The 15,430-nt window shown below is 36.1% G+C and overlaps 1 protein-coding gene across 2 annotated transcripts in view; it reads left to right on the top strand.

Moving 5' to 3' along the window:
• Positions 1-375: 375 nt before the first annotated feature.
• PKN2 (protein kinase N2) overlaps positions 376-15,430 on the top strand; it is a 142,141-nt gene continuing 127,086 nt past the window's right edge. Inside the window, exon 1 of one of the 2 annotated variants that reach the window (XM_043460749.1) lies at positions 376-747. In XM_043460749.1, coding sequence (XP_043316684.1) covers positions 700-747 — 48 coding nt within the window. In that variant the 5' untranslated portion in view covers positions 376-699. The remainder of the gene's footprint in view (positions 748-15,430) is intronic. The other variant, XM_043460750.1, reaches the window with a different exon arrangement.

The raw sequence follows: 15,430 nt of genomic DNA, 5'->3' as shown, positions 1-15,430 counted from the left end.
GGCCCGGCGAAAAGGAAAGGAGTAGGCTCCTGACTTCCAGCGTTCTCGGCAGGGCCGTTAAACGCAGCAGGAAAGCGGGCGTGTGTTTTCTTCTTCCATTTCCCGCCTCCCAGGAGACGCGAGCCCAAGCCCGTTCCCCTCCTTTACACCCCGACGGGGTCCAATGGCAGTCCCCGCCGCGGAGTCGCGTCGGAAGCCATCCCGCCCTTGGGGTCCCCTACGCCCCACCTTCCCAGCCCGGCGGGAGGCGGTGGGGGGGTGGGGGGTGGGGGCGGCCGTGGCCGTCACGTGACCTGGCTGCCGCCAAGTGAGGCCGCTTTTGCGACGAGGTGACAGCCAAATGGTGCGACAGGAGGAGCTGCCGCCGCGGCCGCACCGCCCTGCACCGAGAGGCTCAAGGCGGCTCCTGGCGTCGCCCAGAGGCAGCGACTGAGCAAGGGAGTCCGGCGCAGACGGGCGGGCGAGCGGCGGCGGCGGCGGCGGGCGGCGAGGGGGAGCCCGCTACGAGTACCCTCGCTCCCCGCCGCTCTCCATGAACCCGGCGAAATAAGCCGCGCCTCCAGCAGGGGCTGCGCCTCCATGAATCCCTAGGTTTTTTCTTTCTCTCCCCGCTCCTCACCCCCCACCCCGGATCCCGTCCCGCCTTCTCCCTTCGCCGGCAGCGGCTGCGTCCAGGTGCGGAGTCCAGAGCGGATCGCAATGGCGTCCAACCCCGAACGGGGGGAAATTCTGCTCACCGAGCTGCAGGTAAGGGCCGCGGCCCGGGCGCGAGGCGGTGGCGGGGGAGAGAGGGAGGGAGGGAGAGGGTCTGGCTCCGGGTAGGGGGCCGTGGGGAGCGGTGTGGCCGCCGCGCCCCTAGCCCGCTAAGTGCGGAAACTCGGGGATGTCACTCGGGAGCCGCTTCCTTCTGAAGCCAGAGCTTCTGGCCCCACCGGAGCCCTGGCCTGCCACCGCTTTAATTTGACTCTACCCACCAGAGGGACCCCATCTTGCGGCCGAATTCCGCTCTCACCCGGTGCGGGGGCGGCCAGCCCGCTGCCCCCTTCTTAGTGTCAGAGCCGCCCGCGGACACCCCTGGCGCCCCCTCCCTCCTCTTGGCCGGGCCCCGCCCCGCCTTTCCCTCGAACACCGCTCCTTAAACTCCTTTGAATGACTCCCTAGCTGTTTTCTCGTCCCTCCCCTTCCCCTCCGACTCCGCACAAAGAGCGCCCCCGTAACTTCCAGCCCCCAGACAAGTTTTTTTTTTTCTTTTTTTTGAGGAAAAAAAAAAAAAAGAAAGGGGGGAAGTATCTCACCAAATGCTTGCTTCACTTCACCAGCCCTCTTCAGGTGACTAGATTTCTTTCTTTTATCTTGCGGGCTACTCTTTTTGTTTTTTTGTTTTTTTTACAAATAGATACAGGTCCCCTTCTCAACTACTCCCCTGCTCAGATCCGGAAGCCCAGATGCTGATGCTTTTCAGGCTTTCATTTTCCCTCCTGTTTGAATACCAGAAAAAGAGCTACAGAAGTTGTTTACAAAGGGCAAAGCAGTCGACTCAGGGAAAATGTTGGGCACCACATGCTTGCAGAAGATGAGAACAAAATAGATCCCTTAATTAGTTAAGTCCACGTTGAGTAGCAATATTATTCTTTCCATTTTCCAGCTAAATATTTGATGATGTAGGCATGATTTTTGTTTTTAGATCTCTATGATGTGCGCTACCTTGTAGAGTTTATTTTTTTACTTTGGAGTGTACCAGAGATGTTTACATCTGGATTAAAGTTTCATGCATGTTCTGTGACTTAAACTTATTTTGGTTTGTTTAAATATAGTCGTTTTCTAGCTACTCGAAGATTGAGATGGAAATTAAGAAAAAAATAGCCCACTTACATTGATTTTTGTGTGTGTGTGTGTGCTGGGTAATTTTTTTGAGAAGGCTTAATCTAGGCACCCTGAAGGATTAATTCTTGATTTCAAAATTCAGTTGCTTCTACATTTTTTGCTGTTTAAATATATTTTTCGGTAAAATCCTGTATTAGCTGGTTTATTGTACATTTAGATGTAAGCTTGACGGCACTGTTGTAATACTTGATATATCCTCCATAAAAATAGAAATTTCAATAAGGTGTATCAATGCACGTTTGTGAATTTGGAATCCTTTAGAAACGTACAGCTGAATTTCATATTATTGAACATGTTGCTGTATAGTGTTTTAATTACTCTTAGCTTTTTCTAAGGAGGTCTTACAGCATACTGGTTTGCTAAATGAATGGAATTTGTTTTATTACTTTACATGAGCTTTTGAAGTGAAGTTTGAGGCACATTGGAAATGCTTTCCATTATCTAGTCTTGAAATATGAAAAGCATACTAATGACTGAAAAATACCTTGAAAATGACAGGAGAATTTTCATTGAGTAGAGTGGCTTCAGAATCATAAAGTATTTGGTATCCTTATTTGTATTTATAGAAAGTTGACATAAAAGAGTCTTACTTTGGCACTGAATGTGAAAATATACTTTCATCTATATTAAAATATAAGATTTAGGAACTTTTGATAAGACCATTTTTTACAGTAACAAAGAAGCATGTTAAATAAATGGGAATATTTAAACATGAGTATTTTTAAAATGGGACCAAACCAGGGGAACATCCAATCTAAAGCTACACTTTTAAATAAACTAAAATATAATCCCTCCAGAAAAAGAATAGTTTCTATTAAATGTTGCTGATAGGTTGTCATGTATATCCAGGGCAGTTTTCTTGGTATACTTGACTCCTAGTTCTGATAAAGGTTATTGCATTTGAACTTTATCATGTTTATTAAAATAATTGAGAATAGTATTTATATCAGTACTCAAGATAAACCGTGATAAAATTTGCTTCACAAGTATTATGTATCTGTTCAGACATTGTGTTATTTCATTGGGTTATGAAACTAGAATATAGTAACCAAGTATTTATCAAACTTGTTTGGAGAACCAATTTTTAAAAACCTTCTAAGTTGTTTGAATTTATTTAAATTGAAAAGTTGTTCAATGTGAGGTTCTTAATGCTTTTCTTTCGTACAGATTTTAAGTATTTAAATAGTTATTTGTGTAGCAAATTTTTAAATTGTTTAGTTGAAAACTGTTACTTTCCCTTATCTCACTGAAAATTACATGTTACAGCCTCTTTTAATGAAATTGATATTTATTTAGAAATATTGTATATCCAACTTTTAAAAATTTATTTTTCAAATTATATTGCAGAATTTGAAATACTTTACTACTTGAGATGAAACCAATAACTTTTGGTTATGAAAAGACAAAGAAAACCTGAAACCAGTCTTGTTGATTACTTTAATATTTCTGTATAATGTAATGTTTCTCACTCTTGTTAGTCATTTAGGAGGCTTATTCAGCAAGGAATCATTAATAAAGTATACACAAACTTTGATGGCTGGAGGCTTTAATATGTAAGGAAGAATATTTGCTGTGGTAAAAACAAAAATAGGCTGTTAAAAAATATAAACTTGGTTGGCAATTTCTAATTAATTATCTCTTTTTTTTTTTTTAATTAATTATCTCTTATAATTAACTTACATCCTGTTCTTGTTTTTTATTTGAAGTGTAGTGGGAAAATTAGTGAGATACTTTTGTGAAGCCAAAGAAATTAAAGTTTAATACCATGAAAACTGAATTAATGAAAACTATATAAAGAATCTCAAAATGAAAATGTTGGCTGTGACAGTAACTTTGTACAGTGCAGACTCAAATATTAAGTAGCATACTAATAAAATTACCTGGTTGATTACTGGAAATTCATCTTCATCAGAATGGTTAATAAAGTGTTGGGAATCTTAAGTTCCCTTCTCAGCAGAATTTGTTTAGGTAGAGTTGACTTGCTTAAGTGGAAGGTTGAGTTAATTAGTCTTAAATTACAGGGATTCATTTCAAGAAACATTTATTGAGTAGCTACCAAAGGTATATCAGAGGGCATAAAGATGACAGAATATGGCTTTCACTTTCTACAGGAAAGTAAAAAAACATTTCTTGATTATCTGCACTATGTCAAACATTGTACTTGGTACCCTGTGTACTTTATATAATCTTGAAAACCATCCAGTAAAGTTAATGTTGTTATTTCCATTTTACAGATCAGGAAACTAAGTTCAGAAATAGTAAGTCATTCATGTTCACACTGTAAGTCTTGAGTTTGGATTTATATCTTTCCCACTATACCATTTGTAATATGTGGACCCATAAATAAATGTTTTGTATTCTGATGTTGTAAATATGTGAACTTTCTAAAAACTGGCCCAGAATATAGTAAAACAAAGCTAACTTTAATATAAACTTCTCTTTGTTAGGTTCCCCTATAACAAGGAAAAGTGATTTACACATTTAGTTAGGTCATTTAACAGTACTTTATTACTGCAAATAAGGTGTAACATTCTATAAAGAATAACAGGTCAAATAACCTTTTTTGCAAGTTTTCTTCATTTAACAATTACTGTTTCTGATGAAAATTGTCAAATGTTTGCTCAAAGCTTTCCAAAAGATTTCATATTTCTCTGTAGACTGTCCATAAGATAAACTTTGCTTTAAAAATTTAAGCTATGTAACCTGGCTATGCGTTTGCACTGAGTAAGTACTCAGTACATTGATGCAAAGGTTCAGCTTGTCACCTAGGATGAGAAATGTCTTGACTGTTAAAAGTTTCTTATGATTACTTAGTTTTCTTTAATTACATAGCTAATCCCTTGTCCCCAGAATATTCCCTTATAAAGTTCAAAAGGATTTCTGCACTAGTTATGTTAAATCTACATATAACACCCTCTTATTTTACCCATTTGATGGGAAATTAGGAGGTGAGATCTAATTTTGCAGTGATGCTGAAAAGTAGACGGTGTCTGTGTTGTGAGGATTAAGACTTTAGTGTGAGTTGGAGGAATGTAGTATGAGAACATAGGCACATGGGTAAGACAAGTTTCACAACTTTTTTCAAGTTATGAGTATAATACAGGTTTGTTCTAGAAAATCAGGAAAATGCAGAAAAGCACAAAGAAAATAAAATGTGCTCATAGTCTCATAGTTCTGTCAGTCAGTTAACTGACAAACTTTTCCAACTTATGAGTCCCAGGGCATTTGAGTTCATTTCCTCTTTTTTCCTCCCTTTTATTAAAAAAAAAAGAGAGAGGGAGGGGGAGATATTTGACATAGAATGTGTAATTTTAAGGTATACAACATACTGATTTGTTATTTTTTCTTCCTTCTATATCCTATATTACTGACTAGAAATTGAACCTCATTTCTGTGTAATGAGTTTTAAGACAGAAATAACTATAAGTTAAAAATTGCCACTAGTTCTCGTAAATGGATCTAATTAGTTTTATTGACTCTTTTTGTCTCAAAATATTTTGATTTTGAGTAAGTCTTTGTGCTGAAACTAGTATTATAAAATGATAGCTCTAAAATGGTCATGTTTTCTTATTGTCTCTATAGTTCTAGTCTCCTTACAGCTCCTGCTGTTCACAAATGATCAATATACTTTAAAATTTTTTTAAGTTTTTATGTATGTATTTTCGGCCGCGCTGGGTCTTCATTGCTTTGCGAGAGCTTTCTCTGGTTGCTGCGAGTGGAGGCGTGGTGGTGTGTGCAGCACAGGCTTCAGGAGTTGTAGCACGTGGGCTCAGGAGTTGTGGCGCTTGGCCTTCGTCGCTGCACACCATGTGGGGTCTTCACAGACCAGGGGTCCGACCCACATCCCCTTCGTTGGCAGGTGGGTTCTTATCCACTGAGTCACCAGGGAAGTCCTGTTCTCAGTGTTGAATAGGGAAAGGTAAGGGGCACTTTCCAGGTGTTTTCTGTTGGCCCCAGGGCTTCGCATCTGATTCCTTGGGCCCTCCTCTCTGCTTTTTAAATTTGGCAGCAGTAAATTTTCATGCCTTTTATCAGGTAGTTCCTCTGTGTCTACTTTTAAACAAATGGGAATAGTGGAGTGGTAGTTTGCAGAGAGGAGTATCACTTAAAATAATGTTACTTCCAGACGCATATATGATATGTGAATAGAGTAGTTAATTTTGCATCATTTTCTAGTATTGTGTTCTATGTTAAACAATTGTCAAGTGTCTACTGTTTTTCAGAAACCCATATACTCTAGAGAATGACAAAATCATGTGACATTTCATATGGTTATATACAGCAGAGTTCAAACTTTGCAACAAAGAAAGTAAAAACTAGTTAAAAGCTTTAAAAAGATATGTAAAATCTTGACTGGAAAAAAATACACTAATGGAAAAGTAAGCTTCTAATGTTTTACAAAAGCAGAAATAGAGAACATTTATTTTGATACATGTCTAGATTCCCTTAATTTTATCTAATGAAATCCTATTTGAAGCTATCTCTCTTGTCACATTTAGTTTTTCACAATCTCAGAAACATTAAATTTTTGTAACAGTATATACATAACTATTATCTGTTAAAAATGAAGAACAGGAAAGCCTGAGGAGTGTATTTGGTGATGATAATAAATACGTTAGATCCGAAGGTAACATCTGAAGGTAATATCATTTAGACATCAACATCTAAATGTTGATGTCATGTTATAGAGATGAACTGATAGATAAGAATTACATAATATATACCATTATTATAAGAATTTGTCTATTTTAGGAACTTGGCAATGTTTAGTTTTTACAATTGTTTGAAGCTTTACTGCTCTGGCTTACAAACATCTTAATTTATTGGAATGTTGTTATTATAGAATTGAGCATTTAGTTTAGATTACAGAAAATATACTTACAACCCGATGAAAGTGAACGTGAAGCCACTCAGTCGTGTCCGACTCTTTGCGACGCAGTGGACTGTAGCCTACCAGGCTCCTCTGTCCTTGGAATTTTCCAGGCAAGAGTACTGGAGTGGGTTGCCATTTCCTTCTCCAGTGGATCTTCCCGACCTAGGGATTGAACCCCAGTCTCCTGCATTGCAGGCAGACGCTTTACTGTCTGAGCCACCTGGGAAGCCTTACAACCCAATATGTGTGCTGAAATTATATATTTTACAATTAATCATATTGTTTTCCCTTTGCTATAGTTGTTTGTGTAGTAATTCTCTAAGGAGGTGCTGCTTTTGTTTGTTTCAGAATTTTCATTGAACAGATTTCATTAAATTTTCAGATTTTATTTTTCTTTTTATTAAACCTTAGGTACACTGGTTTGGATTAATCATTATCCATCTATATATATTGTAATAAACACCCAGGAATCACTACACACTCCGTAACTCCCCCAGAAAGCTAGGATTTTAACCTACACATGGTTTTTCTTTATTCTATCCCCCTACCTCCACTTTCTTGTCATCCAGAGTACCCATCATGTTGAGTTTTGTGTTCATTCTCTTTCTTTGAATTCAGTTTTCTTGGATATATAATTCTAAAAGTTGTATCTTTTATTGAGTTGTTTATGGTCTCTCTAAACTTGATTTTTCACTTATATTGCTGATTTAACCATATTGTGTTTGCTGTGTAACATTTCAATGAGTAAAATATTCAACTTATGGGATATTTGGATATTTATCCACTGATTCTTCCTTATTGGGTGTTTATTTTATGGTTTTTATAATTGTGAACAATGATGGATGTTCTGTGCATATTTTCTTCTTGCATATATATGTTTCTATTAATTATACACCAACATGTGGACTTGTTACTTCACATGGAAATGCCCGGCTTCCAGTGTGGTTGTGCCAGTTCATATTCATGTCAGCATATAGTAGATAAACGATCCTTTGCTTATCCATCTTCTCTGACATTTGGTATTGTCTTAATGTCTTGCAGATGAGGAAAGTGAAAAATGCGATCTTATCATGGTCTTGATTTAGGTCTTGATTTACATTTTTCTGAATTGGTTATTCAGTTATATGCATAGCTTGTCAATAAAGTGCTGTAGTTGATCAGATTTAATATTGAATATAAATAAAAAATAGTCTTCTCTTGCAGGATTTATTGGTATTTATAGATCTAGGATACTAAATACAGTTCTTGTCATTTCTGTGGTATCTTTTGATGAAAAATTAATTTTTAATTTAGTTAAATTTACTGATGGTCTGCCTGAAAATCTTTTTGACAAACAGCATTCCTTAAAATTCCACTAAGAAAAATGTATTTGTTGAATATATAAATATATTTATATCATATAATCAAGAAAACTTTATAACTTAAGGTACATTTTTGATAAATTAGTAAATTTATTGATTGATCATATAGTATTTTGATCCATTGGCAAATTAGCCTGCTTCCTATTTTGCAACTCTTGTAATTGAATATATGGCAAGTATGTATCAATATGCATCCAATTGTTAAATTGAATGTGTATCCAATTGTTAAATTATATGTGTATCTCTCAGTTTCAGGACAAGAATTAAATCTTACTCAATTTTCTGTCCGTAGCACCTGACATATGGCTTATAGTTAATATATGCTCACATAAACAAATGCATAATAAATAGATGATGTCTATGACTAATTCTGTGAGCAGTTACTGCATCTGACTTCTCTGTATCTCTGAAGGTGATCATTCATTCCCTGGTTGACCAAACTAAAAAAATCTACTTTTACTTGACTGCTGTCTCAGCCTATTCAGTTGAGTCCTTCTACTTATGTAAAGTGAATTCATCCATCACTTCGCTACTATTTAAGTTTGGACTCTCATTATCATTTGGATTGGATTACAATATCTTGATATTCCACCTCTACCTCTTCAGTCTCATTCTGTTTTTGTTTAGACTGCGTACAACTGCTAGATTGAGAAGTTGCAGCATTCAGGGACTCCTGACTGCTTGTGAGATATAGTCCTAATTCCTTAGCTCAGCACTGAAAGCTGTCATTGTTGTGGCCTCAAAATACCTTTTAATTCTTTTAACTCTTTTCATACAGACAACCTATTTTTTAGGCATACTGTGATTAGCGATTTTTTTCTCACCTATATTCTGTCTATATTGTTACGTTTTATCAACTGGAATGCTTCTTTAAGACATAGTTTAAATCAGCTTTTTAGTTTTGTCCCTTATATTCCCCTAGTCATGTATAATGTCTCCTCAAAACTTAAATAGGCTGTTTTCTGTCTCATGACTTTTACCATACATTGTATGCCACTATAGTTATTTGTATCCTACCTCATCTTCTCTCCTGTGTTGAATGCTTAAAATCTTTGATGAAAAGAACTATATATCCTGTCTTCATCTTTACCCTTTTGTCCTGAGCAGAGCAACTTGTACATAGTAGCTATTTATTAAAGTTTGTTGAATAAATATCAGTCTTTTGCCTAAAAGTCCGAAATTTTAAGTGTATTACTTCAAACTTTTTTTTTCTTCTATTTTTGCTGTGGTATTTATGAGGGAATAGAACTGCATTATGTTGTTTCTTTAGGTGGAGCCACTTGACCAATATATGATTTTTAAGTTTATTACCTTCAGTCATAGTAATTTGGTCTTCCCAAGTGGCTCAGTAGTAAACAATTCACCTGCCAAAGTAGGAGTCACGGAGCCACGGGTTCAATCCCTGGGTCGGGAAGATCCTCTGGAGGAGGAATACTGGAGAAGTTCTAGTATTCTTGCCTGGGAAATCTCATGGGCAGAGGAGGCTGTCAGGCTGTAGTCCTTGGGGTCACAAAAGAGTTGGACACAACTGAGCATGTACATAGTAATTTAGGGATCCTAAATTACTATGGGATTACTATGGGATTACATAGTAATCCCAAATTCTTGAGGAATTCAGGATTTCCATAGGACACAGGAGGCAGGCTCCTGTGTCCGTGGGATTTCCCAGGCAAGAATACTGGAGTGGGTTGCCATGTCCTTCTCTAGCGGATCTTCCCGACTTGGGGATGGAACCCATGTCTCCTGCTTGGCAGACGAATTCTTTACCAGTGAGCCACCTGGGGAACCTATTATGTAAGTTACAGTGTACAGTATAGTGATTCACAGTTTTTAAAGGTTATACTCCATTTACCAGTTCAGTTCAGTCGCTCAGTCGTGTCCAACTCTTTGCAACCCCATGGACTGCAGCACGCCAAAAGGAGTCAGTTCTTCGAATCAGGTGGCCAAAGTATTGGAGCTTCAGCATCAGTCCTTCCAATGAATACTCAGGACTGATTTCCTTTAGGATTGACTGGTCTGATCTCCTTGCAGTCCAAGGGACTCTCAAGAGTCTTCTTCAGCACCACAGTTCAAAAGCATCAATACTTTGGCACTCAGCTTTCTTTATAGTCCAACTCTCACATCCATATGTGACTACTAGAAAAACCATAGCTTTTTATTATGAAATATTGACGGTATTCCCTGTGTTGTACACTGTATTCCTTTTGTACCTCCTAATCCCCTGCTTCTGTGTTGCCCCCACCTCTACCCCTCTCCCTACTGGTAACCCCTCGTTTGTTCTATCAGTGAGTCTGCTTCTTTTTTGTTATATTCACTAGTTTGTTATATTTTTTAGATTCTACACATAAATGACACTGTACAGTGTCTGGCTTATTTCACTTAGCATAACACCCTTCGAGTCCATCCATGTTGCTGCAGATGGTAAAATTTAATTCTTTTTATGGCTGAGTGTGTGTGTGAGCACACGTGCATGTACCACAATTTCTTTATCCATTCATCTGTGGGTAGACACTTAGACGCTTAGAGAGCTTCCATACCTTGGCAACTGTAAATAATGCTGCTATGAACATTGGGATTCATGTGTCTTTTTGAATTAGTCTTTTTTTTTGGATATATACCCAGGAGTAGAATTACTGGGTCCTGTGTAGTTCTATTTTTAGTTTTTTTGAGAAAACTGTTTTCTGCAGTGGCTGCGCCAGTTTACATTCTTACCAACAGTTTGAGAGGGTCCTCTTTTCCCCATATTCTCACCAACGTTTCTTTAACTTTTTATTTCATGCTGAAGCATAGTCGATTAACACTGTTGTGTTAGTCTCAGGTGTCCAGCAGAGTGGTTCAGGTGTATAATACATGTGTTTATTCTTTTCACATTGTTTTCCCAGTTAGGTTGTTACGTAACATTGAGGGGAGTTCCTGTACTATACAGCAGGTCCTTGCTGGTTACCCATTTTAAATACAGCAGTGTATATACATGTCAATCCGAAACCCCCAAACTATGCTTCCCCCTACGCCCACCCTTCTCTGGTAACTATAATCTCCTTCTCTAAGTCTGTGAGTCAGCTTCTGTTTTGTAAATAAGTTCATTTGTATCTTTTTTCTTTCTTTTTTTTTAAGATTCTGCAATAGAGGATATTATATGGTATTTTTCTTTTTGTTATTTGTGTTTTTGTTGCTAGCCATTCTGACAGATGAGTAATATCTCATTGTGGTTTTGATGTTCATTTTCCTGATGTGTTTTTTTGAATGATTTACATAAAGTTCCTGGTATATAGTAAACAATAATCTTTCCCCTGGAAGTTTATATTTTAGGATTACTTCATTTTTCTTTAAATATTTAAGTTTTGTGGTTGACAGGCTGACTGAAGTTGGGCATAAAAGCTCTAGAGAACTGATCATACTTCATAGGTTGTTTTCCCTTCTTTTCTTCCCTCTTTTGCTTCTTGTAGAATATAATGTTGATAGCTGTCTAAAAGGTGTATGTGTTTCCATGATTGTCTTAATTTAAAGTATCAGTGTGCTGAAGTATGGTGTGTAAGAATAATAAAAGAAATCATAGGTAAATGATGAGCTTCCAGGATTAAGCTTTCATGTGAGAACCTATTTCCTTGTCATGCAGAACATATGCATTGTAAATATCTAGCAGTAAAGCAGTTCAGAGATTTCACAAAGCAGTTTAAGTGAGTTCAGGTTCTTATCTTGTCCCTTCCCAGAGGACTTTTTATAAATTTGAACTAAGATTATATAGTTCAAATTCCAAAATGGTCCTGTACATTTCAGCATTGAAAAAACAGACTTGTGGTAATAGACTTCTGAATTTTAATAAGTCATATCAACTCTAATTGAATATACTTGAGCTTTGATGTGTAAGTTATAGTAAATGTCCAATTGTCTGTTGCTTATTTATTAGCATAATTGACTTTTCATTTTATTGCTTTGGAGACCTTGTCTTTGCACTCCGGCATCAAGAGAGTTCTTTTTACTATCATTTTTTTTTCTGGCATGTGTTTTCATTGTGCTAAAACCTCATAAAACTCTGTACAAAATCCTACAGTTAGTTTTGGCTTGTCCTTTTAAGGACTAGAAATCTTAAGTTTCAGATCTAAGGTAAAATTATTACTTACCAAATCCCTAAAAAAAAGCACTTAACTAAATCTTAAAAAAATGGACCTTTCCTTTCCTTTTCTTTGAAGTTGGCCAGATGGTGAATAGCCTGTATTTGACTATACTATAATGGTAATTATAGAAATGGAACTAGTATTAGTTATAAAGGTAGCTCATATAAAATAAAGAGGAAAACATTGAAAAAAATATGGGTAATATTACTAATAGCAATATCACTCTGTTTGTGAGCATTTTTGAGTTACAAAGCACTTCTATATGTATTATTTCAGTTGATTCTTAAAATAATCCTTTTGGTTAGGCGTGGGAGGGGATTATTATACCCCGTTTACAGGTGTTCATGTTTACTCAGCCAGTGCTTTAACATGAACTGTTGTCTTCTGATTCCTACCCTTCATTTTAGTCCTCTATACAATTCTAGTTTATTAACTTTTAAAGTTGTAATTTTTTTCTTTAGTATACCTGAAAATGGTTAACATTATTAGAGCTATTTTTCAAATGCTAGTCTATTTTTTTTTTTTCCAAGAAAACAGAACTATAAAGGTAATATATAGTTTCCAACTAGCTATCAGTATTCATGGTAGTATCAAAGTCCTCTGTAGAATTTTTGTAACATAAAAATACTGTAGAGGTGTAGTGATGCCGGCAGCAGTAGTATGTAACTTCTGGAGAGTTTATCATGATTTAAAATTTATACAAAATTTAAAAATCATTTAAAGAAGTTATTACTAATGAAGTTGAATAGTATTTTCTATATTTATGTAAATTATGTTAAAATGGGCCAGTCCTGTTACCCACAATATCAACCTGCAAAGTGTTACATTGTGCATGAGATGCATTAGTGCACTGAAAAAATACTTGTTTGTTTTATATCATTTAAAGGAATAATATATTTATTCCTATAAGTGATGTTAAAGTTTAGTCTGCACTTATTTCTAGTTTATGACTGTGGGGTCAAATATAGTAACAAACTGCTTTAAATATAAAAGTTTAAAAAATTTTTATAGACCCTTCATTTTATACACCCTTTTCCACTTGAGCATCTAATAACTTTCCTAAAATATTTTGTTGTGATGTGTTAATATTTCTGTGATTGTAGTATTTGGGCCTAAATACATTCAGATAGATGTGTGAGAAAAAGGATGATCTGTTTGTTTTTGTTATCTACATTAATTTTATCCTCCTATCTTGCACCTAAGTAATTTCTTATTAGTGGTAGTATTCTCATCCCTACCCTAGTTTTTCCCTGCTAGGCTCTTTACAGCCTGAGAGCTGTATTTTTATTATGCCCTTTTACTAAAATAGAATTCATGTTATCTTCTAAGAAAGTTAAAAATAGCTGTACAGTTAACTGAATGTATTTCTGTTTTGTTTTTCTTGTTGCTCATTATGTGACTCGCCCAAGGCCAGCTCTATTGCCGGTGCCTAAAACCAAATTAAACCAAACAACAAAACAGACAGTACTTTAGAACTCAGCTTTGACTCTACTTTGTCTAGCCTTGTGCCTTCTCAAAAGAAACAATATTCTTTGTCCAGCTAGATCCTGAAGAGGTAGAATGCTCAGCTTTTGGCTCTAGTGGTTAATGTAATACACCTTTATTCCTTATGGGCTTACTATAGCTTTTTCTCAGCAGATCTGAAGTTTTCATGTGTAGGAAGCACGGTATTCGCTTTTTTGGTGACTTTAGATTTCCAGTTAGCTATTTTATCAGAAGTGCTTATTTGCTCAGATTATGATGCTTTTAAAACGTTTTTTTGATTGTGGTAAAATGTACATGACATTTGCCATCGTAATGATTCCTAAGTGTGCATGAAGTTCAGTGGCGTTAAGTATATCCACTGTGTTGGGCAGCTGTCACCGCCATCCGTCTGTGGAGCTCTTCTCACCTTAGAAAGCTGACCTTGTGCATCCATTCAGCCCTAACTTCTCATTACCATCTTTCTTCAAGTCCTGGCAAAACTATTCTACTTTCTGTCTTTATGAATTTGACATATCAATGGAATTATGCAGTGTATATCTTTCTGTGTTTGGCTTATTTCACTTCACATAATGTTTTCAAGGTTCATCTTTGTTGTAGCATGAATTTCCTTCCTTTTTAAGCGTGAATAGTATTCTCTAGTATGTATATACCATATTTTGTTTATTCATCCATTAATGGACACTTGGGTTGCTTACTTGAATGCTTTTCTTTTAATATGTGTTACACTGAGGGATCATACCTAGTTGTGATCATTTGATAGGCTGTAACTGTTGTTCAGTGCAGTAGCCACTAGTCATATGTAGCTATTAAAACTTAAATTAATAAAATTAAAATTTAATTCTTCAGTTGCATTAGCTACATTTTAAGTACTCAGTAGCCATATGTGGCTAGTGACTGCCGTAGAGACAGCATTGATATAAAGAACATTTTGATCATCACAGAAAATTCTGTGGAATAGTACTGTATAATGAATACACAGGCCTATTTTAATATTTTTAGTTTAAGGAAGACAGAAAAGTCTCTTGTGGATTATGGAAATATTTTTATTTGAATAAAGACATGTTTTAGTTTTGCTTAGAAAATAATTACATCTGTTTAAAGATAGTGTTCTTTTGTGTTTTTTTTTACAGTGAGTTGAGGTTTTGGTTCACACTGATGGGAAAGTGTTAAGGTACTTTGTACTGAATGAATGTTAAGTAAATTGGTTTTCAAGGGAAGTAAATAATTAATGTCTTAGAAGTTTAATACATTAAAAATTTATAAAGTATCATATATATTTATATATATCAGAGATTTTCAGAAAATAGATTGCATTTGAAATGCTGTTTTGTGTCCATCATTCTTAGGACAGTATGTATTGTGTTCTCTTTTAAGAGTTGGAGTTTAATTGATCTCAGGTGTAGAAGACAGCATATGATGATTAGTAGTAATTTTTCCGGTTTTTCTTCATGTTGAAATCTTAAAACAGCTTTATCCTAGAAATTTTATGTTTAAAATTTTTAATTGTGTTTTTTATCAAGATATAATTGCTGTATAACACTCTAATAGTTTTAGGTTTACGACATTAATGATTTGATACAGTATGTGTTGCTAAATGATTATTTTAATAAATCTAGTTAACATCACTATCACACATAGTTACAAGTTTTTCTTATAAGAACTTTAATAAAATCTGCTCTTAACTACTTTTTAATATGATGTACAATATTGTT

The sequence above is a fragment of the Cervus canadensis genome, chromosome 2 (genome assembly GCF_019320065.1).
Source record: "Cervus canadensis isolate Bull #8, Minnesota chromosome 2, ASM1932006v1, whole genome shotgun sequence".
Lineage (NCBI taxonomy): Eukaryota > Metazoa > Chordata > Mammalia > Artiodactyla > Cervidae > Cervus > Cervus canadensis.
This window is presented reverse-complemented; position numbering and strand designations above follow the sequence as displayed.